The 24,445-nt window shown below is 45.0% G+C and overlaps 3 protein-coding genes and 1 pseudogene across 5 annotated transcripts; 2 read left to right on the plus strand and 2 right to left on the minus strand.

Moving 5' to 3' along the window:
* Nucleotides 1-1,972: 1,972 nt before the first annotated feature.
* On the minus strand, nt 1,973-5,691 carry CIART (circadian associated repressor of transcription). Its single transcript, XM_021004411.2, is given in 6 exon segments — nt 1,973-2,655; nt 3,628-3,742; nt 3,876-3,954; nt 4,316-4,391; nt 4,590-4,832; nt 4,834-5,691. Coding segments are annotated over 6 exon segments (1,173 nt in total). The 5' UTR covers nt 4,960-5,691; the 3' UTR covers nt 1,973-2,121.
* A 2,273-nt stretch (nt 5,692-7,964) lies between these two features.
* On the minus strand, nt 7,965-15,876 carry CUNH1orf54 (chromosome unknown C1orf54 homolog). Of its 2 annotated transcripts, none has more exons than XR_002327858.2 (7): nt 15,772-15,876; nt 13,810-13,893; nt 12,894-12,949; nt 12,346-12,441; nt 9,679-9,786; nt 8,919-9,070; nt 7,965-8,062 (listed from the first exon to the last, which is right to left on the minus strand). XR_002327858.2 is itself a non-coding variant. In XM_021004396.2 (7 exons), exons 1-6 carry the CDS (start codon nt 15,815-15,817, stop codon nt 8,972-8,974), a joined length of 489 nt encoding a protein of 162 aa, XP_020860055.1. In that variant the 5' UTR covers nt 15,818-15,876; the 3' UTR covers nt 7,965-8,062; nt 8,969-8,971. The 2 variants fall into 2 exon arrangements, 1 of the variants encoding a protein (XP_020860055.1); XM_021004396.2 differs by having other exon boundaries at nt 8,969-9,070.
* Nucleotides 8,058-17,610, plus strand: LOC144457504 (large ribosomal subunit protein uL23 pseudogene; annotated as a pseudogene). The gene is made up of 2 exons (XR_013486849.1): nt 8,058-8,137; nt 17,008-17,610. The product of XR_013486849.1 is annotated as a large ribosomal subunit protein uL23 pseudogene (transcript).
* A 2,592-nt stretch (nt 17,611-20,202) lies between these two features.
* APH1A (aph-1A gamma-secretase subunit) lies at nt 20,203-24,069 on the plus strand. Its single transcript, XM_078154909.1, is given in 7 exon segments — nt 20,203-20,567; nt 21,266-21,464; nt 21,620-21,692; nt 21,892-22,014; nt 22,229-22,356; nt 22,582-22,705; nt 23,034-24,069. Coding segments are annotated over 7 exon segments (825 nt in total). The 5' UTR covers nt 20,203-20,454; the 3' UTR covers nt 23,099-24,069.
* The last annotated feature ends 376 nt before the right edge of the window (nt 24,070-24,445 follow it).

Below are 24,445 nucleotides of genomic sequence, written 5' to 3' on the forward strand. Positions count from 1 at the left end.
TTCCAGGCCAAGGCATCAACATAATGAACACTTATTGGACATTTATTGTTCGAGGTATTATGCTAGCTACTAAAAGACACAAAGATATATGACAGATCTTGACCAGGCAAGTCTTATATATAAAAAATAAATAATAAGAGATAGTGCCAAATGACATATGGGGGCTATGAATGATAACTAGTCAGTACAGTAGAAAAGGCTGGACTGGAAGGCAAAAGACATTTGACCTGGACAAGTAATTTCTCTGGCCTCCAGTTCCTTCATCTATAAAATGCCAACATTTAATTAGATGAACTTAGAAGTCCCTTCCAATTCTAAAATTTTGTACTTTTATTTGAGTTTCAGGGGAAAGGAGGATATCCCAGTGTAGATAGTCAGCAGTCAGAAATGTGGGATTGGCATTCAGAAAGAAGGTCAGATAAAGATCTGAGATTTATCTGAGTAGAGGTGAGAGCTGAAAGTATAAAAGTGAATTATCTGAGGTAGTTTAGAAAAAGAGCCTTGGGATGTTCCTACTTTTGGGAGAAAGGAATAGAATCATGAAACAAAATAAGAATGATCAGAGAGCTGAGAACCAAACTATTACTGCCTTATAGATGTCAAAAAGTTAGGTGCTCAAAAATTAAAATTGAATTAAAAGGCGTAGTCAATAGAAATGGACTAGTAGAGGTAAATAAAAATGATTTTTTAAAAAAAGTTATTGAAAGAAGTTTAATTAAAGGACCTTTGATGTCCTTTCCAACTCAAGATTCTATGAGGCCACTGCCTGCCTGAAAAGGCCGAGAGATAGTAAAAAGGATAAAATTTTTCTTGCCTTCCAAGAAACGCAATACCTCAGCCCCTTTGCTCAGGCAGTGAGGGGAAAAAAAAAAAACAACAACTGAGAATCCAGGAAAGGCAATGAGGGAATAAGAGGATAGACCAAGGTAAAGGGGAATGGGGAAAATGCTGCCATTTTCAAAGAGGATGAGGCACACTTAATTCTGCCCCTGATTTTCAGTCAAATAGTTGTCAAGGTCATGCACAACAAAGAGGATATAGACAAGAAGGGAAGGGGGAAATAAAAGATTTGTATATGTTTTCCTTACTCTAGTCTAGACTTTGAAGTGCTACCATGAGACATGTTCACACAGGGCAGTCTTCAACAGGAGGCTGAACCTGATACAACAAGAACTCAGGGTGAGAAAAGTAGATGTATAATTGTTTATAACTACACTTTGCTTCTAAGTTGGAGGGGAGCATAGCTAGATGGCTCAGTGAACAGAGTGCTGGGCCTGTAGTCAGGAAGACCCGAATTCAAATTGGGCCTCAGACACTCACTAGCTGTGTGACCCTGGGCAAGTCACTTACTTCTGTTAGCCTTAAAATCCACTAGAGAAGGAAATGGCAAATCACTCCAGGATCTTTGCCTGGACAGGACTAGCATGCTAGGTCCACAGAATCACAAAGAGCTGAACAACAAAATAGGGAGCCTTTCCCTCTTCCTACACCTAGGACTTAAAGCTCATGCCTGAGGGAACTCCTGACAATTCAATACTGTTCCTCCCTCTTTAGGAACTGGCAGCCAGCTGTGGGTGTTCTAAGCTCTTACATCCTTACCTTGGCAACAATTACATGAGACTCACCTCCCCAACACACACATACACACCCCAAAACATCAACAGCCTGCTGTAAATGGCTAGCTCACAGTAGAAGCTGCTGATCTGGGTCAGTGGAAGATAACAAAAAAAATGAGGATGGCAGTCCTGGAATTAATTAGAAACAAACCAAACAGTGAAACATACAATTTAACTGAGAGTTGTCCCAAAAAGATGCCTCTGAAGGGAGTGTAAAAAATCCCTTCTGCTTGTACTTTCCAGTTAAGAAGAAAACGTTGGTTGGGGGGGGGGTGTGTGTGAGTGAGAGAGAGAGAGAGAGAGAGAGAGAGAGATCACTCAAGTGTACAGTTCTGCTTCCTCAAATCAACAAATAATTCAGGTGTAACATTACTTTAATCAGAGAGGGTTTCTATCCCCTCAGCACAAATATACACACTTCAAAAAATAAAATAAAAAAACACACATAAAATAGAAACCAGAGCAGAGAGGACAGTCCTATAGTTGGGATGGGGAGAATGGGACATCAGCAGAAATGAAGGGCCTGTTTTTCATCCATTCTAGTTGTCATCTCCCTAGCCACAGTAGATAAACAGGGTGAGGATGGGGCACGGCTCCATTCTGAGGTCAGTGGAGTGGATGCTAGAGAAACTGGCAAACTGTAGCAACGAGGCCCTTCTTCAGGGAGGTTCTTAGGACCATCACAGACAATAGGAGACACTGTAGCATCAGGGACAGGAGTGGTGGGTGCTGAATAGGCAAAAGATTGTGCTCCATGTTGAAGGAAGAGGATAACCCCAAAGCTGGCCCCAGGACCCAGGAGACCATGGCTGAAGGCAGCTGAGCCAAGAGAACTGAGAGGTGGGTTGCAAATAGGGGATGTGTGGATCCATGTCAAGTTCATGGCTGGCCATTCTGGGAGGAGTTGGGGCAACTCTTGTTCTTGAGAATGCAACTTCTCTTTCCCTTGATCCCGATGTCTTAGGTGAATCTGGTCTAACTCCTTTCTGGGGAGATCAGCTGAGGGACCAGTTGGGTAGGTCTGGCTGCTGGCCAAACGCTAGGAATCAGAAGGATTGAGGAGAAAGTAGTGAGTGACTAAGCCATCAAGAGCTGATTTTTCTCTGGAGATGGAAAGAGGCAACAGAAGCCCCTAATGCCAGGTCCCCAACCCTCTCAAGGACAGCACAGCTTCCCTGACTCCCTGCAATTGCAATCTTTTACTCTGTATTCCACAAGCATTTTCCAGTTCTCAATGTATAAAAAGGTGCATCCTGTTGGTACAATAGTCTTGAGAAGTTGTAGGATCATAGATTTAGACATGGAAGGCACTGCAGAGGTCACCTAGTCCAAGCCCCTCATTTTACAGATGAGGAAACTGAGACCCGAAGAAGTTCAGATGACTTGTCTAAGGTCACACAGTGTGATAAACCAAATTTTTGCAATCTAAGTCTGATTTTTAAATGTACTATGGAATCATACTGTTTATAGGAATTCTGCAGTGAATCCACTTATTTTAATAAAAACAACAACCCTAAGGGCAGCTAGGTGGTGAAATGGATAGAGCCCTGGCCCTGGAGTCAGGAGGACCCGAGTTCAAATTTGGTCTCAGACCAGACACTTGACATTTACTAGCTGTGTGACCCTGAGCAAGTCATTGAACCCCAACTGCCTCACCAAAAAACAACAACAAAAAACCAAAACCCTTTAATCTGTTCTTAAGCACAATCAGATTAGAAGACCTTTTTTTTTTTAATCTTTTTGCCTGGACATCTGACTAAGGAAAGGACCCATTCTATCTACTATCTACTCAAGAAACAAGATCAGCAGTTGTAGGGGGAAGGAAAAGATTAGACATCAGAAAACTTCCCAGTGATAAATACAAACCAATGCATAAACTAGGGGTAGGGAGACAAAGAAGCAATTCTCTTCCTGGAGATGCTTGTATCAATGAGAAAGGGTTTGGGGATAAAAAGGAATCCCCCTCTACATACAGTCCTCCCACCCTGACTTATAGCTTTTAAGTTCTCACCTTGGATTGAAATCTGTGCTTCTCATCCTTTGAGGGTGACCTCTGGGAAGCTATGTGAGGGAACCAAGTCTTCAACATACTCTCTACTTGTAACAAGGTCCCTAGATAACGCTCACTGGAAAGGCAAAAAGAAAAAAAAATTTAAAAGAGCAGTTAGAGACTTCAGAAGTAGAAGGAAAAAGAAAACAAGATGAGGGAAACATCACACTTTTATTTGGGTCAGAGAAAGAAAAAGCAGGGCAACTTACCCCATTTCGGGCTTCTGTAGGACACCTACAATACGTTGAATCCTGTCCATTGCCACACTCTGTTGAAAACTGCTTAATCCTAAATGTAAATGAGAGAAAGGGAAAGAGATACCAAGGGTTGAAAGATTCCAGTCTAGAGAAGAGAGGGGAAGGGAATACATTTCTAGGTTGTTGGGAGAAAATAAGGAAGAGGAAAAGGGGGGCACTTCTATTCCATAACAAAGCCTTTGGAGGACTAAGAAACTTGGGCTTCCAGGCTTTTAACCTGGCGAAGCTATAATACTTAAGGATAAGATGGGGTAAGGTTATTTTCAGGTATTGCAACTATTCCAGGGACAAAAAGGAAGAAGCCACACTAGCCTAATTCCATTCTGGCAAAGATATGGATACAGACTGAATGAGTAACACAGCGGAACAGATGGACAAAAATAGATAACCACCTCTCTCATAGCGGCCCATCTTCAGCCCATTCAACAGGTCTGTGAGGGGGCGAATGAATCCTTGGAGCTCTTTACACTACAGAAAAAGAGATCAGAGAGTGTAGGCAGACCCAAAGTTACCCTACCACAACACAAGTTATTCTTTCAAATCTAGGACCTATGTAACACAAGATGGTCAGTAACACAACCCAATTAGAATCACTAAACTACTTCAGAACATACACAAAATAATAGGCCTCCAGACTTCCCAGTTCTTCCCCCTTCTTTTTTTTACCTTCTGAGCAAAGAGCCGATCTCCTTCTGTGCTTAAGTTCTGGTTGTTCAGACATGTCTCCTCCTCACTGTCTCTTGATCTTTTCATTCCTGAACCAGCCATGGGGGAAGCCAAGCCAGGTCCTTCTAGGCAAGATGAAGCCTGATGACCACTGGAACTCAGGGGGCGACGGCAACATCGAAGAGGTCCTGGCCGCTGACTTCCCCTCTGCCAACCAGCCTCTGACCTGGACCCATGAGCCCCCCCTGCACTCCCCCTCACTATCTGAGGGAAAGCCAAAGTCGCTGAGGGCACTGTCTACCTCCGAGGAGGAAGAGGAAGAAGAGAGAGAGGAAGAAGAATAAAAAGAAATACTACATGGAGACTCCATGTTTCCAGGAAAGCTGGGGATGGACGTTAGTGTTGAATTAAGAGAAGATGCTGTAGCACATTTGAACCTGCAACTTAAGAACAAAGCAAGAGTTTTCGTCTCAGGTCTGGGGAATTGATGGAGTGGAACAGGATGGAAGAAGTGGAATTAGGACAGTGTTTCCGCCCCACCCCCCCCCGACCCCCCCAACTCAAATTTATCCTTGACGCAACAGAAAAGTCACCCTGTCATCTATGTTGGAATGGGCTGGGAGTGATTCAAAAGCTCCCCCGGAGAAGCCGCCTCCAGAATGACGGAGGTTTCTTTATCCTCTTTCCAAAGTCGAAAGGAATATTTTTGATCAGATCCGCCACCACATCTATCCTCCCACAAGCTGCCGTCCCACGTCTACTGGGGCTGTCACTCCTACTCTTCTCAAACTCCTGGTCAAGCTTGTGCCAGCCTCTCCAGGTGGGAGCCAGGTGCAGGGCAGTGTAAGCAGCTGTGATCCGGGGAAGGATGCCCACTGCCTTCCACTCACACTCCCGGAGGTCCCTCCAAAGCCCAAGAAGGGACAAGGCTCGCCCCTGACCCCCGTAAATCTCTCCTAAAATCGTGTTCCCTATCACTCTCTTCCAGTCCGTCTCGTCTCATAACGCATCCCCACCCAGTGTCATTATCTGATCCCTCCCTTTCTCAAGACCTTTTCTCTCCGAAACCACCCCAGAGCAGGTCGTTCTAGGGCCCGCGACGTACTCACCAACCCTCCAGCTCGGTCCAAGACTCTCCCTAGCGCACCGGGTCTACTCTTCCCTCCTCCGCCTCTCCTTAGCCAGGTCCCGCCCCTACCCCCATCCCGACACGTGCAGCTCCACACGTGCCTTCCCCTGCGCACCGGATTGCTATCCTCCTATTGGCTGGAGAGCCGGGAACACGTGACCTCTGTTCCCCGGCCCATGACGACATCCCCTGTTCATTGGCTAAGCTCTCAGGAGCTCGGCCAATGGAGGGACGATCCATCGTTAATTGGCCTGGAGAGACTAATACCATGCTCCGCCCCTACATGCGGCTTAGAAAGAGGACCCAGTGGCCGAAAGGGGAGGGGGAAGTAGGAAACACGGGAAAGGAGGGCGAGGAGGAGTTGCACTGGCTAAACTTAGGCGGGGAGGTAGAGAACCCAGGCCTGACAGTCTCGAGTGTGTGGAGCCTGAAGGGAAAGAGCATGCACGCGGCTAGGGGCGGAAGGAGGGCGGTTTGGAGGGCCAAGGACGCCGCGGGTAGGCGAGGGAGGGGGATTCCACAGCCGAGGTGAGGCTTCTGGAATTCCAGGCTCCGCCCCCGGAATTGTCGTCTCCCCCCCCCCGCAGTGTACATGTCAGATGTGCACGTGGAGCCGAGACAGTCCAGTGTTTGCAACGTGTGGGACCGGCCGACTGTGTGGGACACTGTGTACTGGGCGTATATAGTCACACTCTCGGGCCTGGGACTCGTGACTCCCCACGTCTCCTTAACCGGCCCCCCCCCCACCCAAGCTGGGTGTCTCGGTGCTCCCCGGGCAGAGCAGGGCGGGGACTAGCGCCGGGAACACCGTGTTCTCTCGCAGGCCCCGGACCGGGAGGCAGTTACAACGCTTTCCTTACATAACTCGAGAGAGCACACGTTACACACACTGGTGCCTTGCCTGCCACACCTCGGACCCCTTGTCAGAGCTCCAGAAGGCCTCTCACGCTCCTGGTGTTACTCATCCGCCCACTACCTGGGCTAGATCCCTTCCCCGCACCCCTTCCACGTCTGAATACTTTCCCCTGGTAGGGGAGAGGGGCAACGGTCATCCTTTTCCCCCTCTGGGTCCTGGGGATGTGCATGACTTTGGGATGTGAGTTTAGAGACACTGTTTGAAGTGAATGGCCTGTCTGAACGTGCGGAGCTACCTGGAGCTGAGAAGTCATGAGGAGACTATTAACATCTCCCCATTCCGAGACACTAGTGCATACAGTGTTGTACTTGAGCTCAGAAAGAGTTGGGTTCATATCCTGCCTCTGACACTCACTAGATGTGTGACCCTAGGCAAGGCACTTAATCTCTCTTGGCCTCAGTTGTTCAATAAAAATGGAGAAGCTGGACTATATCTCTAAAGTCCCTTTCGGCTCAGATTTTATGACCCTCATATTCTCACGGGTGGGTTCAGAGTTGGAAGTCGAGTGGGGTGACGGTTTCTGAAACAGCCACAAGGGGGAAGCACAGTTCCCCTTAGCATACATAAAGGGGTTAAAAAGAAATATAAAATTCTGCAAGACCGGGATATCGGGGCAAGGTTTTTGGTTATGTTGACAGCTTCTCAATGTTTTTTAAAAAAAAGAAAAAACAAACCCAAACACTTTGCAGGGGGCTATATAGGAAAAGGGAACTGGTTTGCGTGTTAAAGGCATTTCCCTCTCCCCAACCCAGACACACAAACCTCCCAGCCTCAGATGAAATAAACATGTGGCCTCGAGGCCGCAGGTTCTTCACCCCTGACTTAGTAACCAAATTGGAAGCAAAGGGAGGATGAAAGTTTGACTCTGTATCCAGAGCAAACACATCATTTTGCAGCTAGGAAAGTGGAAAGAAATGTGTCCCCAATTCATTTGAGGATAGTGAGTAGCATAGGGAATGGGGTTGAGGAGAGCTCATTTTAGGTGCTACTGATGGGGAGGAAGCTACCACCTGGTATCTCAATATTCTTGCTAAGTAGATGCTAAATTCTGGCTTCTAAACTGCTGGATTAAAAGTGCTGTCAGTATTCCTCTAAATTTCAGTGCCTGCATGTATACAAAGCTTTAGTGGCCTGCCCTAGTTAGGGCTCTGTATATATAAACTTCAAAATATGGGAAAGAACGGAGATTGTAACAGGCAGACAATACACATTGTTTTCAATTCCAAAGAGAAAGGGATGCAAAAAATCACGGCTCATTCCCACCCAAATGGCCCAAGAAGTAATATGATGATTCTCTAAGGGAAGATCTTATGGAAGGTCAATGAGATAATTTTTGTGGTTCAATTATTCTTTATTTCTTTTTCCAGTTTCTGCACCACCACCACCCCCAGCTCCCTGTTCAAAGAAGTCATGGCAGCCTTCTCTCTCCTGGAAAGGAAAGAAGGAAAAGATCCAGAGCTGGAAATTTTTAGAGTCCATCCACTCCAATCCCTCATTTTACAGGTGAGAAAACTTAGGTCTAGAGATTTTTAAGTGTCTTGCTGGATATTTCACAGGTAGTAAGGATCAAGAAGGAAATCTGAACTCTGGTTCTTGGAACAGGATTAGGAGCCCAGGCACCCTTTCCTCACTCCAGAATATACATCTGATATGTAACTTTCCTTTCCCTCATCCTCAATAACATTTCTCCTTTTAGAGGAGGTCCACAGAGAAGATGTCTTATCCTTCTCAACTTTCATTTCCATGATTTCTTTATTACCAGGAATTCCTTTCTTCAGCTTAACTCCTATCAGAATTTCACCTCCAACTCCCTAGTTGGAATTTCCTTTCTCTCCTCTTCCTTTTTCTACCTCCCTCAACCCTACTTTAACCAACAGGGATTCTCTTTTGCTACTGAACTTTGCCCTTTAACTCTCCAACTCATTAGGAGGCTCACCCACTGCCTATTTGCACCTGCCTCATCTGGGCCAGAACCAGCTGGAAATTGGCTCTAACTCTCTAAGCTGGCAAAGGGCACTCAAGAAGTTATTTTGTCCAGTTTCCTGCATCTGGACTAGGAAGTCCTAAAGTCACCTGAGGCCCCATTTTAAGTTTTATTTCATGACACTCCCAGGACTATCTCCTTGAAACAAGAAATTTTTCCTATTTTCTAAACACAGTCTCTCCTGTTGTTAGCCCACTCCTCCCATTCACCCCTTCTCCCCTAGTCCCCAGTCCTCCCCAAACACATTCCCATCCCCTCCCTAGAGATGTTGAGAACATTGGAAGAGCTATTTTAACCTACCCTGTTTTCTCCCAAGCAGGTGGTTGAGCATAATTATCCTGACCTCTCACCTTCTAAAGTAGCAATATCCACCTCAGCAGAACCCAGGGCAGAAGGAGGAGTGGGAGGTGATGCTGCAGAGTGGGCACAGCAACATCCATAGCTGAAGGTGCCTAAAACACAAATATATCATCCCTTCCACACTCTACCCTACGTGGCTGCTGGCAGACACATGGGCTGGGAGGCTCACCACACCTAAGAGAAGAGCTTCATTTCAACATGCCTCATTCTCTATACTTACCCTCTCCTTTCTTCTGGGCCCAGATGAAGATGTATCACTTATCCCCTCTAAAATGAGACTCTCTGCATAATAGGCCTGAGCACCCTCCCAAATCCTCAGAAACCCTCACTTCTGCATCTCTTTTCACTCTCTACTGATTCCTCCCCTTCAACTTTCAAACATAGATTCCTTCTTGCTTGAGCCTTTTGTCCCTTCCGGATGCTGTCCTTTCTCTTTTCTCTTTCCTTTCACAACTATATTTCTCAAAAGAGCAGTTAATGTATATTACCTATATTACTTCACAACCCACTTCTTCAGAAGCCCACAATCTGGCTTCTACCACTATCTCCAGTCTCCAATGACTTCCTTCCAATTTAAATGGCCTTTTCACAGTTCTTAATCCCAGTCTTTTTGTAGTATCTGACACCACTGAACATCTCTCTGCTTAAAATTCTGCCCTCCCTTTTCTTCTGGGATGCATCATTATCTTAGTTCTCCTACCTCTGTGGTAGATCCTTCTCTGTCTCTGGGACCATCTTCTTTTCCTTCTTGGCCCCAGTTCTTCTTTGTGTATAATCTCTCATGTGGTGTAGTGGACAGAGTACTGGCCTGCGACATAGAAGATCTGAATTTAATCCCTGGCTCCACTGATTAATCTCTACATGATAGGTAGAGCATTCCTTAGCCTCTCTAAATCTCTCTAAACATCCAAAGGATGTTTCCTTATCCATAAAATGGAAATCATAATCATTATACTACTTACCTTATAAGGTTGTAGAGAGGCTCAAATGACATACTATATGTAAAATACTATATAAATACAAGCTATTATTATTGGCAAACTCATTTCATGCCTTTAACTATCACCTCATGCTTATGACTTCCAGATCTATATCTCTACTATGACTTTTGTTCCCATTGTTCTTAGGACATTGCCACTTAAATATTTTCCTCTCAGTGTTTATTCACCTTGTCCAAAATCAAGCTCATCATCCCCCCTTTTTAAACTAAGCCCACTCCCATACTCCCCAATTTTGTCAATTCAAAATAGCACTGATTTTGGTGATTCTTCTAATCACCCCGGGTCAAAATGTACAAGTCATCTTCAGCTTTCCCTCTACCTCATTCCATCCCTGTATAAGATAGATCTCCAAGTCCTGTCATTTTTTCCTTTGAACCCTCCCTTGAATTTATCCATTCCCACTCTTACCACCTTAATCCAGACTGTCAATTCAGTCAGCCAATAAACATTTATTAGGCATCTGCAGTTTTCAAGGTACTTGCTAAGCACACAGGATACAAAGAAAGACAAGAATATCCCTGCCCTGGAGTTGCCCACAATCAAGTGGGGGAGCCAACATGCAAACAACTATGTACAGACAAGCTATATACAGGATAAATAGGAAGTTATCAACAGAGGGAAGGTATTAGATTAAGAGAGCCTGGGAAAGGCTTTCTATAAAAGGTGGACTTTTAGCTAGGACTTGAAGGAAGCCAGGAGGCAGAGATGAGGAGGAAGAGCATTCCATGCATGGGAGACAGCCAGTGAAAAGACGCGGAGCCCAGAAATGGAGTTACTTGTTTTAGGTATAGCAGGAAGACCAGTGTCACCATATTGAAAAGTGTGTGGGGTGGGGTGTAAGATGTAAGAAGACTGGAAGGGTGGGAGAGTATGAGAAGGGCTTAGATTATGAAGAGCCTTGAACACCAAACACAGGATCTTATAGCTCATCCTAGAGGTGATGGGGAGTCACTGGAGTTTGTTGAGTACGGAGACCTGTACTTTAAGAAACTCACTTTGACAGCTGAGTGGAGGAAGGACTGAAGTGAGGAGAGACTTAGGGCAGGCAGATCAACTAGCAGGCTACTGCAGTAGTCCAAACATGAGGAGATGAGGGTCTATACCTCAGGGTGACAGTGTAGGAGAGAAAGGGGCAGCAGATGCAAGGAAGGTTATGAAAGTAGTATCGACAGGCCTTGGCAACAGATTATACCCAGGGGGATGAGAGTGAGGAACAGAAGGTGATAGCTAGGTATCAAATCGGGGAGACTGGCAGGATGATGGTACCCTAGAAGGTAGTAGGAAAGTTTGGAAGGGGGAAGAATTTGGGGAAAATGAGTTTAGTTTTGAACATCTTAAGTTTATGATGTCTGTTTGTTGTTCAGTCATTTCACTTGACTCTTTGTGACCCCATTTTGTGGTATTCTTGGCAGAAATACTGGGGTGGTTTGCCATGTCCTTCTCCAGCTCATTTTGCAGATATGGAACTGAGTTTACATGACATTATACTCAACAGAGCAACTGGTCTAATCGAAACTGATGATATTTAAGATCCCTTCCAGCTCTAGCTACTGTGGTCCTCAGCCTGGTGGTGAAGACCTTACATGAATCAGCGCCATTGTACCTACCCCATGTTATGTCCCCACTACATTCCAACACATATACTCTGCTCCCTGACCCCCTAATATCCCACGCTCATTTTCACCTCCTCATCCTTGCTCTTTTTACCCTTGGAATATCCTTTCCGCTACTCTCCATTTATTAAAATCCCTCCTATATTTTTAGTCCTACTGTCTCCACTAAAACCTCTAGCCAATTATGATTCCTCTCTCCTTCCACCCATGACACTTCATTATCTATATCATGCATCTTGAAATTTAATTATGTTAAGTTGCCGTCTAATTATATGTATTCTCTTATTCTTCTCTGTTGTTTCATGTGTGCAACTTTTGTCTCTCCAATAAGATTGTAAATTTCTAAAGTGGAAAAAACATGTAGCATAATCAATCCCCATAACACCAAGTCCAGTGTTCAGCACGCACCAAACACTCCTTAAATACTAATTAAATTGAAATGAAATTGAAGTAAGCCCTCCCACTCATCTCCACATGACATTGGCATTAACTCTGAAAGAGAAGGACCATTGGCTAGGGGAAAATCAGTGTCAGCAAGGTGCTCATACTTTGCAGAGCCAGAGAAGGGAAGGCACAGCCACTGTGCCAAGCACTCTACACAGACCTCATCTGATGAGAGGACTCGGCTCCCTCAGTGTCCCAGGACTGGCCCTCCAGCCCTCCTCCTTCTTCATGCTCCCATCCCAGCCAGCCTGTGATTCATCCAGGAGAGGTAACTACTTCTGTGAGGTCCGCGTCTCTGTCCTTACTCACTTGTTCTGTTGTCTTCTGTATGCCATTGTCTGGAAGTTTTTTCTCAGGATTAACCTTCCTGTCTCCTGCTTCAGTTATAGTTTCTTTCTCAATGTTCTGTTATCAGTAGGATGGGAAAACAGGATTAACTCCTCCATTGACCCCCCCAACCCACTCATACAACCTCCCCAAAGGTTCTTTTCAGTATCTCCCAAGACTTAGGTTCAAAACTACTCGTCCCCCAACCCCTCAGTGAAATACAAAATTGCCTATCCTTTACCATTAACACATGTTCTGAGTTCCCTAGATCCTCTGGATAAGAGCCTAACTAACCCTTTCTTGTAGTATTTGTAGCAAACTAATTGAATTCTGGCTTCCTCTCCACTAATTCCCCATAGGTTCCCTATTCCTTTTTGGCTGATTGCCCAGTTTCTCTTTATCCTGATTCATTTTAGGCCTACCAACTAGTTTTATTTTAACACAATAACTAGTTATGGTTTGGGTTTTTTTAAAGCTACCTTCCATCCAAACCCCTCTATAGAAATTCCCCAGGTCAGTGGGTCACTCACCATTCTATCCTCCTCCTCAAATTGGGAATAGTCAAAGGTAAAGTTGACTAAGTCATCTGAGAAAGGGAAAAAATGGTCAATTATTTACTAGTGCTTACTATGGAGTAAACACTCTCTAAGAGCTAGGAATTCATAGAAAGGAGAAAATAGTCCCTGACTTCAAAGAGTTCACAATCTAATGAAAATCTAACAGGACCCAGAAATCGGAGATAAAAGGCTGAGATGGGAATTTTCCAAGTGTTGTTGGCCACATCCCATGGGCAGTGTAAGAGGACAGTGTATAATTTGCATTCACTTTAATTTTAAAAGCATGCAAATAAACAAAAACATAGAGATATGCAATAATATCCCCCTAAAAACCTATTGTATCTATATTTTAATTAAAACATTCCCCTCTAATGCTCTTAACCTGCTTCTCCTCAGAGCAGCCCTACTTTTCCCCTCCCCTCTCAACTTGGGGTATAACTGTATAGTGCACTGATAGATAATTGAATTTTCACAAGTTTTCTACCCCTTATTAGCTGGAAAGGAAAAAAAAAGACACATGTATGTATGGGTATAGATGTATGTGTACATCTATACCCATACATAGCTATTGCATATCTATGTGTGTATGTAATATCTGTGTATATGTGCACATCGATGTGCAATAGATATTGCATATATCTTTAAGAAGGGGAGAATGATGTCACAGCCCCCACAAGATTAATCATCACAAGCTTAGGAGACAATTAAGTCAGATCCTGTTTTAGACTTTGGAAATGAGACTGGGAAGTGGGGTAGGTTAGGTTAATGGTTTTGGTTCTCCCCAAAAAGAAATAATATTACTCATCTTATTTGTCCTCTTTGGCCTGGCCACTGCACAGAAGGCAGTCAGAACTCAAGCCCAGATTGTGTCTCTCTGTATCATGCTCACCATAATATGGAGTGACTGTATAATAGACCACCTGATAATCTTCATATATTTCTTCATATATTTGTTCTTCCTCATATTCTTGTCCTAAAATGAGCAAAAGTGAGCAACTCATGGGGTATATCCACAATCCATTGACAGTCTGAAGTCATCAAGAAATAATACTCAGCCCATCAAGTTCCCATTTTGCTGCCTTCCCTAAGCATCAACCTGTCAAAAGACTGTTATAATTCCTTCCCCATGTTCTGCCCCATGTTCTGAATTAAAAACCATAGGATCACCCTGCCCTTTACTTCACCAAGGACTCTTTCTTCAGACTCTTCCTTCCAAGTCTCATATTCTGCATTCCCAGCTCAAATTGTCCCAGGTTTGACCTGTAAGGACTGAGGTTGTGATTATCTTTCCCAGTCATGTGGTGCATTGGATAAAGTGCTGGACCTGGAGTCAGGAAGACTTGTGTTCACATCTGACTTCACACACTTATGAACTGTGTGAATCTGAACAACTCACTTAACTTCTCTGTGATTCAGTTTCCTCATCTGTAAAATGGGGATAATAATAGCATTTACCTCCCTAGGTTGGTTAGAGGATAAAATGAGATAATATCTGTACTTTGAAAACCTTAAAGCACTGTATAAATATTATTTATTATTCCAGAACAGAAAACACCTTGCTCCACATAGTCTCTCTTATTTGCTAAGAGCCCAGATGAAGAAATGGTCTGGGAGGGGACTGAGATAAAAAAAACAAACAACCAATGCAAATCTTCTTCCATCCAAGCTAAGTTCTTATGGAATCTTGGCTACTCTGAAAACTAACAGTTCTAATAATTAAGATACATACACACATATACATATATACACATGTACATATATATCTTTAAGATTTGTGAAGAATATTATACACATTCTCATTTGGGCCTCGTCATCCTGTGAAGTAGATGCTACAGCAGGCATTTTTTTATCTCCATTTTATAGATGAGGAAACTGAGGTTCAGAGGATTAAGTAACTTTCTCATGGCTACAGAGCTAGTAAATGGTAGAGGTAAAATTGAAATCCAAGTCTTCCTGACTCTTAAGTCCAACATTCTATTTACTCTGCCACACTTCCTTCCTAGAGCTGCTGTTTGTTTGAGGCACACACACACACAACAACAACAACAGATAGACAAGGAAGGTTTAGGCAATGGACATTGGGAGACTTGGGCTCTTCCACTAACTATCTGTGTGACCTAAACAAGCCGCTTCATCTTATTGGACTTAGTTTCCTCAATTGTAAAATGAGGAAACTGAATTAGTTGATCTCTAAGATTTCTACCTTCTATGACTTAGTCTACAGATCCATGTCTTTTGCTATCCACCCTCATCCCTGCATCCTAGCCAAGTGAATAACAACAGGAATCTGGAGGAAGAGGAAAGGAAAACATTGAGACACACCTGGCTGACTGGGAAACAAAGAAGGGAAGGAGACAGCTATTCTCTTAACAGTGTCCCTGATGGCTGCTATTCTTCTCTAGGAGTCCCAACCCCACATAGACAGGAGTCTTTCTTTTACTCTCCAGCAACAGAGTCACTTCAACCCATCTAACGTCACCCTGCTCCTAGTTTTCCCCCATCATAAAATGGAGTTTCCTCTTATGCAGTTTTAGCTGCCTTTTCTTGCTCTGCCTTCCTGGGAGATAGAGAACAGTGATTTCCTTTTTTTTTTTTCCCCCTGAAATCTCCCCAAGTCTGTAATCTCGACCCTTCTCAGCCCATTCTTTTCTAGGTTGGATCTCCTACTTTCTCTATTCCCATGTTCACCATCTAGATTCTGCCAGTTAGTGATGAGACTGGAATTGCTCCTCTTGTTTTATTCTTTTCTCCACCCTTTATCCTCTCCTCACTTTTCATCTTCTTCCCCACCTTGTTCCCTAACTACTAGACACAGAATTCTGGCGAGGGCTAGAAGAGAGAATGGTCTTACCCAAGATGAGCGGCACAGCAGTTATGACTACAAGTAGAACATCCATTCTGGCTTCTGACTCAGAGCAGTGAAGTTTAAAAAAAAAAAGAAAAGGAAATTACATCTGTACTTCTCTTCCCCCTTCTCAACGCCCCCCCCCATTCTCCTAAGCAGGAAGTAATCAAAACTGAAGCTACTTTTCCTTGCTATGGTCCTAGCTCCTTGGTCTATCACAAACTAACTGAATCCTCAAATACGACTGTGCAAGACTCCTGGATTTGAGTGTGTGTGTGTGGGGGGGGTATAGATTAGTCTTACAGTGGACTAACCCAGAGTTCTCTCTTCACCACCCCCAACTATCCAAACCCCCAAATCAGCATTGATTAGAATAAATTAGAATAAATCACTTATGGAAACAGAATTCTACTTTTTAAAAAATGTTTTAACTGTTAAGAGTCTGTTTAAGAAGCTTCATCAATAGTAGCCAAAATGTTTACATTACAAATATACCTGGAGACACTCATTTAAAAAAACACAAATTCAATTGTTTTTACATATAGTTGGGGAAAAAATAAAATATTATTAAAAAAATACAAATTCCCACATTTTTGCACATAATAATGTTCACAGCTATCAGAGATTTGGGGGTAGGCAGACGTTAGTGATATCACTGAGAAACCAGAAGTCTTCCCAGAATTCAGCAATTCCTATTGGTATTCCAAGGAATCCTCTGCAACCAAAATAATGTTTTGGTTTGTTTTTGCTGATTCCATTTATAGAAATAGTCCTAGGATATTGCTCAATGCCCCCCACCTTGAAGTTTGTGTCACTTTCTTTGATGGAATGCCAAAATTTGAGGGGGGGGTTATGTTTTTTTCTTTGGGAGTGTTATCTTTAGCCTTGAAGTTCTTTTAATGTGATATTTTGGATAGAGTCTGTAATATCCTTTCCAGAACTTTGAAACCTTTATAGGTTTTATGGAAATTTGCTGATTTTTTTCCCCATGCAACATTAGCAATTCATTTACACACAACCTCTGTATTTTACATTTTACTTCAGTGGAACTGGATAAGACCTTACTTTGAATTAATTCATCTTATTATCATAATAAACTATGTCAGTTATATGACAGCTACTATAATTAATAACTACTCACATTTATATGGTGCTTTAAGGTTTGCAATGTACTTTTCTTAAAATGACAACCTTTCAAGGTAAGTAGATAATAACATTATTATCCTCATTTTAAAAATGAAGAAATAGCCTTTCCCCCAGGATGGCGCTGAAGGTGAAGAAGGAAGTGGTTGTGCCCCCCAAGACAGAAGCCAAGTCCAAGGCCTTGAAGGCCAACAAGGCAGTGTTGAAGGGTGTTGATAGCCACAAAAAGAAAAAGATCTGATCCCTCACCTTCTGGCAACCCAAGACACTAAGACTTCCACGGCAGCCCAAATACCCTTGGAAAAGTGCCCCTCAGAGAAACAAACTTGATCACCATGCCATCATTAAGTTTCCCTTGACTACTGAGTCTGCTATGAAGAAGATTGAGGACAACACCCTCATCTTCATTGTGGACATCAAGACTAACGAGCATCAGATCAAGCAGGTGGTAAAGAAGCTGTATGACATCAACATGGCCAAGGTCAACACACTGATCTGGTCTGATGGAGAGAAGGCCTATGTCCAATTTGCTCCAGACTGTGATGCTTTAGATGTTGCCAACAAAATTGGAATCATCTAAACTGTGTCCAGCTACCCCACTCCACCTACGATAAAAAGTTTTCCAGTGAAAAATAAATTAAAATAAAAATGAAGAAACAGACTTTCAGTTCTTAAGTGATTTATCCATTATCATACAGTTTAGTCAGGACACAAATCCAAATTTTTGGCTCCAAGCCAGCACTTTATCCTCTACTTCAGACTGTCCTTCCATTTATGAAGAATAATTCATCAAATGATCAACAAGCCATTATTTGTTCATTAACACATTTAATTTATTATAAATTTAATAATCATTGGCAAAAACAAAATCAAAACAAAAAAGAGTATTACAGACAACCCTCAAACAAGCAAACAAAATGAGAGTTCTTGCAAGTTGAGAGAAATTAGTTTACTATTATATTAATAACCAATTATTAAATTGGGAAGCAGGCTTTTTTATTTCCTCATTTAAGGTCCTAGCCCCTGTAAAAATTCAGTCTCTGAAGGACATGACCTGATTGATGGAATTGCTCTTAGCCCTCAAGGAACAAGGTCTTCAGTCTTGGGCAGGATCCCATCCAACTAGGAGACCTAACTTCTATTTGGAATATAAACAGAATCCAGTCTAGGTGAGTTCTCACCCCAGGGACAGGAACCCTGTCCTTGTACCCCTCCATTAGAGTTTAGGGTGACCCAGCTCATGAAGGAGAAAACCAACCAGAGTGGTCTGGATGAAGATGGATTTCCTGTCCAGATTGCTGGAGACGGCTGAGTCTCATGATCAAACCTCATTCTCAGTGGGAGGAGTGGAAGACTTCTAGCCTATCTCTTCATTAAATGTCCACCAGTCAGGGTTGATTTTCTCTTGTCAGGGGCATTCCCTTATACAAAAGGGATTTAAGGCATTCAGTGTCTCCATTGGTTGTCTCATTACTGAGACAACCCACTGATCTTCAATTTATTGCTTGCTGGCTAAGCCTAATTAATAAATTTATTATTAATTACCCAGAAACTCTTGGGTTTTTTTTTATTCATAACAAAGTCCATCTAAATTTTTGCTAGCTGGCATGACTTTTAGTTTTGTTCAGGAACCAGAAGAAGAGTGGCACTACATACAGTTGGAGTCAATGTATATACATTTCTTGTTCTACAGATTTACTTTTGTTTACTCTAACATATTAATTATTAAGCTTTTGTCCATCACAATATGGATTTTTCCTATCCTCTTGCCTCACTGATAAAAGAATGGGGATATTTCCCTTCCTTTATTTGACCATCAATTTGGAGTCCCTGCCATTGAAGGCTAACCTCAATTCCTCTCAGAAAAAGTGAAGTTCTTCCCTTCTCACAAACAAATGAGGAGCAGAGTAGGATGAGGGAGGCTGGGAGAGGAAGAGATCCCCTAGGTTGAAGACTGAGTCTCTCTTCTATCTTATTTACCCATCATGTGATGATGGTTCCACTGTTTAGATCCCAAAGCATTTCCCATAAAAGTTCCTGGGCACAGTTGTAACTTCCTTCCTGGCTCTTCGGTTAACTATTACTTCACCTTAACTCTGCTGCAAGTTCCTGTTCACAGACTGGAAGAAGGAGGAAAGGGAGATCAGCCTGCCTCTCCTTCTGCAGACACTGGACCTCTCACTCCCAAAGTTATTTGGTCCAACCCCCTGAAGCTTTATGTTCCTGTCCTGACTGGACCTAATCTCCTCATTCTATATCCTCATTTACACTCCGTATTCACTGGCAATAGTCCTTCACATGAATTCCAGGAAAAATGACACCCTTTGTTCTCCCTTCCTCCCAAGGTTCCTTTAAACATCTGAAAAGTCCCCTAGAAGATCTTAAGTGTCTCCAATCAGTCAACAAACATCTATTTGCCAAGAACTGTGCTCCATCCCAATGTGGTTGTGCAGGCTATCTGAACTAGATTTCTAATTCTCTGTTCTTCCATCAATCAGTCTGAAGAACAAGATATTACAAAAATACATCTTCAGAAACTAAATAAAGGAAGTGTAACACAAAAGGTGGGGGTGGGGGAAGGAAGGGGGCTGAGTTTCTTTGTTAGCTGTCAACCAAAAGACAGCACAGTACAGTACTGAAAACTTTCTTGTGCTTCATAAGAACCACTTCTTTTGAAGTCAGTCCCTTCAAGGAGCATCCTTTCCTCTTTCACTATTTCTTGTACCCATTCACAGACAGAGGTCTTTCCGATGCTTTCCTAGGTTCCAGGTCTAATGTAAGACAGTAAATTCCCACTGGAGCTTTTAAGTTTCATCTTTTCTGCTGTAGCCCCGATCCATTTCCTTCCATTCAACTAAAAACAATGCGCGTCCCCATCTTCCCTACTGCCCCCCCCCCACGCCAGCCCTTGGTATTTTTTCAGGCGTTCTCTCTCCCACCCCCAACCTTCCTACAGCCTACCAGAAGGCAGTGCAAGTCCCACCACCCTTTGCTACTGAGAGCAACTGCAACCCTAAGAGAGCTTGGGAATAGAAGAGAAGAAGAAGGCAGAACCTAGTTGTCCTGGCTCCAAGCCCAATTCAAGTTCAACTCAGTTCCTTTCGTCCATACCTGGCGTAAATTACTAAACCGCACCCTAGGGAGGGGTAGAGACTGGAGGAACTAAGAACTACAACTCCCAGGATGCAACATCCCTCCCTAAAAAAAGCCCAACTGTAGCCACGCCTCCCACAATCTCACCATTGGCCTTGGGGGAGGGGACAAGAAGGGAGGGCGATGGGGCTGGGCTGGGGCCTGGGAATGTCCCCAACTCGGCCTCCGTAGGGGAAGTCGGGCGGACCTGCTGCTGGGGCGTCAGTGTCCCCCCCCGCCCCCCCCTTCCCCCCTCTTCGGGGCCTGGGGGTGACATTGCCGCCGTGCCCCTACTGGGGCAGAAATCGACCCCCCCCCACTGGTCAGCTGCCCCCCCACCCCCTTCCCTTGTAGGTCCCTGTCCTCCCCTTGCTCCCCTTCCCACTTTCCCCAGCCCACCCCCGAGGCCCAGCCATGGGTGCTGCGGTCTTTTTCGGATGTACTTTCGTGGCCTTCGGCCCGGCCTTCTCGCTCTTTCTGGTCACGGTGGCCGGGGACCCGCTTCGGGTCATCATCTTGGTGGCCGGGTGAGTGGGCGTGGGGATGGGAAGAGGGGTGGGGGAGAGGGGAGGCGGCCGGAGGCTGTGGAAGAAAGGGAGCCCTGGACGATCCGACGGCGAGGAAGATAGATGGGTGCCGAGGCAGAGGGTGCGTGGCCCACTAGTCCGCAGGCTGTGGGTCCTTTATCCTTTCCCTCTCGTCCACTTCTGCCTTCCCGTGTGGGAGAGATTCCACCTCCCAGTGCCTTGACGTTGGCCTTCGGAAGCTGAAGGCCCCCCGAGCCTTCCGTGGGCAGACACCCCCCCCCCCGGCCGAGGTGACTCTTTGGGAATGGGGGCGCTGACCCGGAGGAGACACGCCTCAAGGGAGGGTCCAGGAATCCTGCCCTTCCCGTCTTTCTGTTTCTCCTTCCCTCCCCCTAACGTGGGCACACCCACACATACTTTTCTACCTCCTCTTTGGTCCTGCCCAGACCTTTGTCACTCGCCTAATCTTAATACTCTTACAGATGAGGGCTTTAACTGGAGAGAAAAGCCAACCTTATTTCCTCCAGTTCATTCCCTTAATCCCTAGGTGACTCCTGCCCTACGAAAATCCTCCTTAAAATCTAACTTCCACTTTTCTTGTTGTTCCTTTAAATGATCTCTCTTTGTTAAGCCTTCTGACCGCCCGGTACCTTCTCCCCCTTTCTTCTGATTTCCCCCCCTCCCCGGCCTTCCCTCAGGGCATTTTTTTGGCTGGTCTCTCTACTTTTGGCCTCTGTGGTCTGGTTCATCTTGGTCCATGTGACTGATCAGTCAGACACCCGACTCCAATATGGCCTCCTCATCTTTGGTGCTGCCGTTTCTGTCCTGCTTCAGGAGGTTTTCAGATTTGCCTACTACAAGCTACTTAAGTAAGAGAGTAGAACACTGGGGTTGGGTGTGAGGGGGTCGAGGCATTGGAGGGAGCACAGGAGGGGCTGGAAAGTCATTGGGAGGGACAGGGACAGGCTGTTGGGGTGGGTATTGAAGGGAGAGGGCTATGGGAGGGACCTGGGGGAAAGGAGCCCCCCCACCCTCCCTCATATCCCCACCAGAAGGCAGATGAGGGGTTAGCATCGCTGAGTGAGGACGGAAGATCTCCCATCTCCATCCGACAGATGGCCTATGGTGAGCCAGGGAGGGGTGACTAGCAGAGTAACTTGGTCTCAGTGGCTTCTCATCTCTCCCCTTTCCCTACCAGACCCTCCCACACGAAGTCTGGGGCAGTGGGACTGAGAGGATGAATGGCTGGGTGGGAGGAGTAAGTAGGAACTCACAGTGAATGGTCCTTGCCCCTCTTAACCTCGCTGATTGCCCATCTCCCCAGTTTCTGGTCTATCTTTCGGCATCATCAGTGGCGTCTTTTCTGTTATCAACATCTTGGCAGATGCGCTTGGTCCAGGTGTGGTTGGTATTAATGGAGATTCACCCTATTACTTCTTAACCTCAGGTAAGACCCCATTCCCTAAATCTCCATCCTAGACCATAGCATCTCTCAGCACTTGGCTGTGTCGGGCAGATCTAGTTCAACCTGGAGGGGAAAATGCCCTATCAGGTTCTTCCTGGAAAATTCTCTAGATTGCTTCCGCCAGGGGTGCTGGGAGGAGCTCAGCAGGGTTGAGGGCTGGAGAGGTGCTTCAGGCGATCCCCTTCTCTTTCCCCAGCGTTTCTCACAGCAGCCATCATTTTGCTTCATACCTTTTGGGGGATTGTGTTTTTTGATGCCTGTGAGAGGAGACGATATTGGGCCTTGGGCTTGGTTGTTGGCAGTCACCTGCTGACATCAGGACTGGTGAGTCAGGAATGGGCGTCTCTGGGAGAAAAGAGGCAGGGGCTTGAGGGCCTAGCTAAGAGGAGAAGCAACATTGTAGGTGGGAAGAGGCATAGTAACAATATTTGAGTTTTGTTGGGGCAAAGTGAAAGGTCTGGAGAAGGTTTTGTTACATGCTCAGAGGGTAGCTGGGGTTGGAATGGAGGGGACGTTTTCTTCTCTTCAATCACTATTGCCTCTCCCTAGACATTTCTGAATCCCTGGTATGAAGCCAGCCTGTTGCCCATCTATGCAGTTACTCTATCCATGGGGATCTGGGCATTCATCACAGCTGGAGGCTCCCTTCGAAGTATCCAGCGCAGCCTCTCGTGTAAGGACTGACCACTTGGATTGATCGCCTGCCTGACCACCACCTGCCTGCCCACTATCCAAGACTGAGCCCTGCCCCACTCCCACCTTAGTGCCCCTGCTGCTCTTCTCTGTATAATTCCCTTCCATCCACTTCCCCTTCCCCATCCTCAGGGGCTTCACTTTGTCCACTCTTGACCTTTGCTCTCTAGGCCACAGCGGGAGCAGCCAGGGGACAGCCGGTCAATGGTTAGAGGGTTTGAAACTCCCCACCCTTTGAGGACCCCCTGTTGCCCTGGGTCCTTCACTTCCCCATCCTGTCCGAGACTCACGTCCCTTCCCCTCTGCAGGCCGACGGCGGGAGGACAGTCGGGTGATGGTGTATTCTGCCCTGCGCATCCCACCCGAGGACTGAGGGGACCTGGGGGAAACCCTGAGGGCCAGGGGCACCCTCTTTGTCTCCTGTCTTTCTCTCCATCTCCAACTATGGACAGCTGCTAAGGGAGGTGGCCTAGCTTAGTCATTGCCCAGGAGATAAAATTGGGGTACCTGAGGGTAAAGAGGTTACTGGGGTTTGCAGGGATCTGAGAAGTTCCCTGTTATCTCTCCCTTCTGCCCTCTTCCCTCTCCCCCACCCCAATTGGATATCTCTTTTTCTCAGGTCTGAGGGAAATCATTTTTGGTTTGACAAAGACTCCAAACTGCCTTTTGGGGGTAGAGGAGCTTGGAGCTGCTTCCTCCAAAATGTCTTAGCCTATTTTCCCGATTCTTCTACTCCCTGTGTCCACCATCTTTTCCCTTTTCCCCCATTGGCCAGAGATCCTAGGGAATAGAATGAGGAGTGTGTTAGGGAGATAGTAATCTCTGCTCCTCATCTCTCTCTCTCTCTCTGTTCCCAGCAACTGGGATGAGTGGAACTTAATAATTTTTATCCTACAGTGAGAGAGCTGAGGTGGCCCGGAGTACTACAGGGCCACAGTACCGTGGAGGGTTATGGCCTATAAGGATTTGTGGAGGAACAGTAGGAATTTTTTTCTAGTTTTTAATGGGGAGGGAGGGAGAATGGGGAGGGAGAAAAGAGGGAATGACTTTTCTATAAAATGTATTATTTTCTGCTGGGGATGGCATATCCCATCCTTTTAATCAAAGTAAGTGTGATTTTGACTAATAAAAAGGATTTTATAACTATGTATGGGGATTTGGCTTTTGGGAGTAGGTAAGATATTACACAGGATTTTGACCTCTGGGGGTCCCTTCAGCCCAGGGGTTCTGGACATTTTTTGTGCCATGGAACCCTTTGGCAGTCTGATGAAGCCTATGGACCCCTTCTTAGAAGAATGTTTTTAAGTGCATAAAATAAAATACATAGGATTACAAGGAAACTAATTACATGAAAATGTAGTTATCAAAATATTTTTTTAAACAAAGTTCACAGACCCTAAGTGAAAAACTTTTGCTCTAAACATTTCCCCTCTTTCCCTTTACCCTTCCCTGCCATCCTCCCAACATTCTCAAATATCTGGTATAACCCAGGTTTCATAGGGGTTCTCTGTCACTTAATGGTTGCTCAAAATAGAAGATGGTGTGGGGAGATCTGTGTGTGTGCAATTCCTGTCTTTCAGTCAGTCAGCAAACATTAAGCACTTACTGTAGGCCAGGCAGGCTTCTTTCCTCCCTACCCAACCCAGTAGCCACAAAGACAAGAGTTATGGTGTGGTCAAAAATGTTTTATTTCCGAAACATTCAGAATATGGATTCTTGA

Source organism: Phascolarctos cinereus, unplaced genomic scaffold, assembly GCF_003287225.1.
Source record: "Phascolarctos cinereus isolate Bilbo 61053 unplaced genomic scaffold, phaCin_HiC Scaffold_5;HRSCAF=322, whole genome shotgun sequence".
Lineage (NCBI taxonomy): Eukaryota > Metazoa > Chordata > Mammalia > Diprotodontia > Phascolarctidae > Phascolarctos > Phascolarctos cinereus.

Coding starts and splice junctions, on each gene's coding strand:
- CUNH1orf54 (XM_021004396.2), bottom strand. CDS start 15,817: ATGGATGTTCTACTTGTAGTCATAACTGCTGTGCCGCTCATCTTGG. Junction 13,894..15,771: donor TGCTGTGCCGCTCATCTTGG/GTAAGACCATTC, acceptor TGCTCATTTTAG/GACAAGAATATGAGGAAGAA. Junction 9,071..9,678: donor GAGAAGGATCTACCACAGAG/GTAGGAGAACTA, acceptor TTTGTGTTTTAG/GCACCTTCAGCTATGGATGT.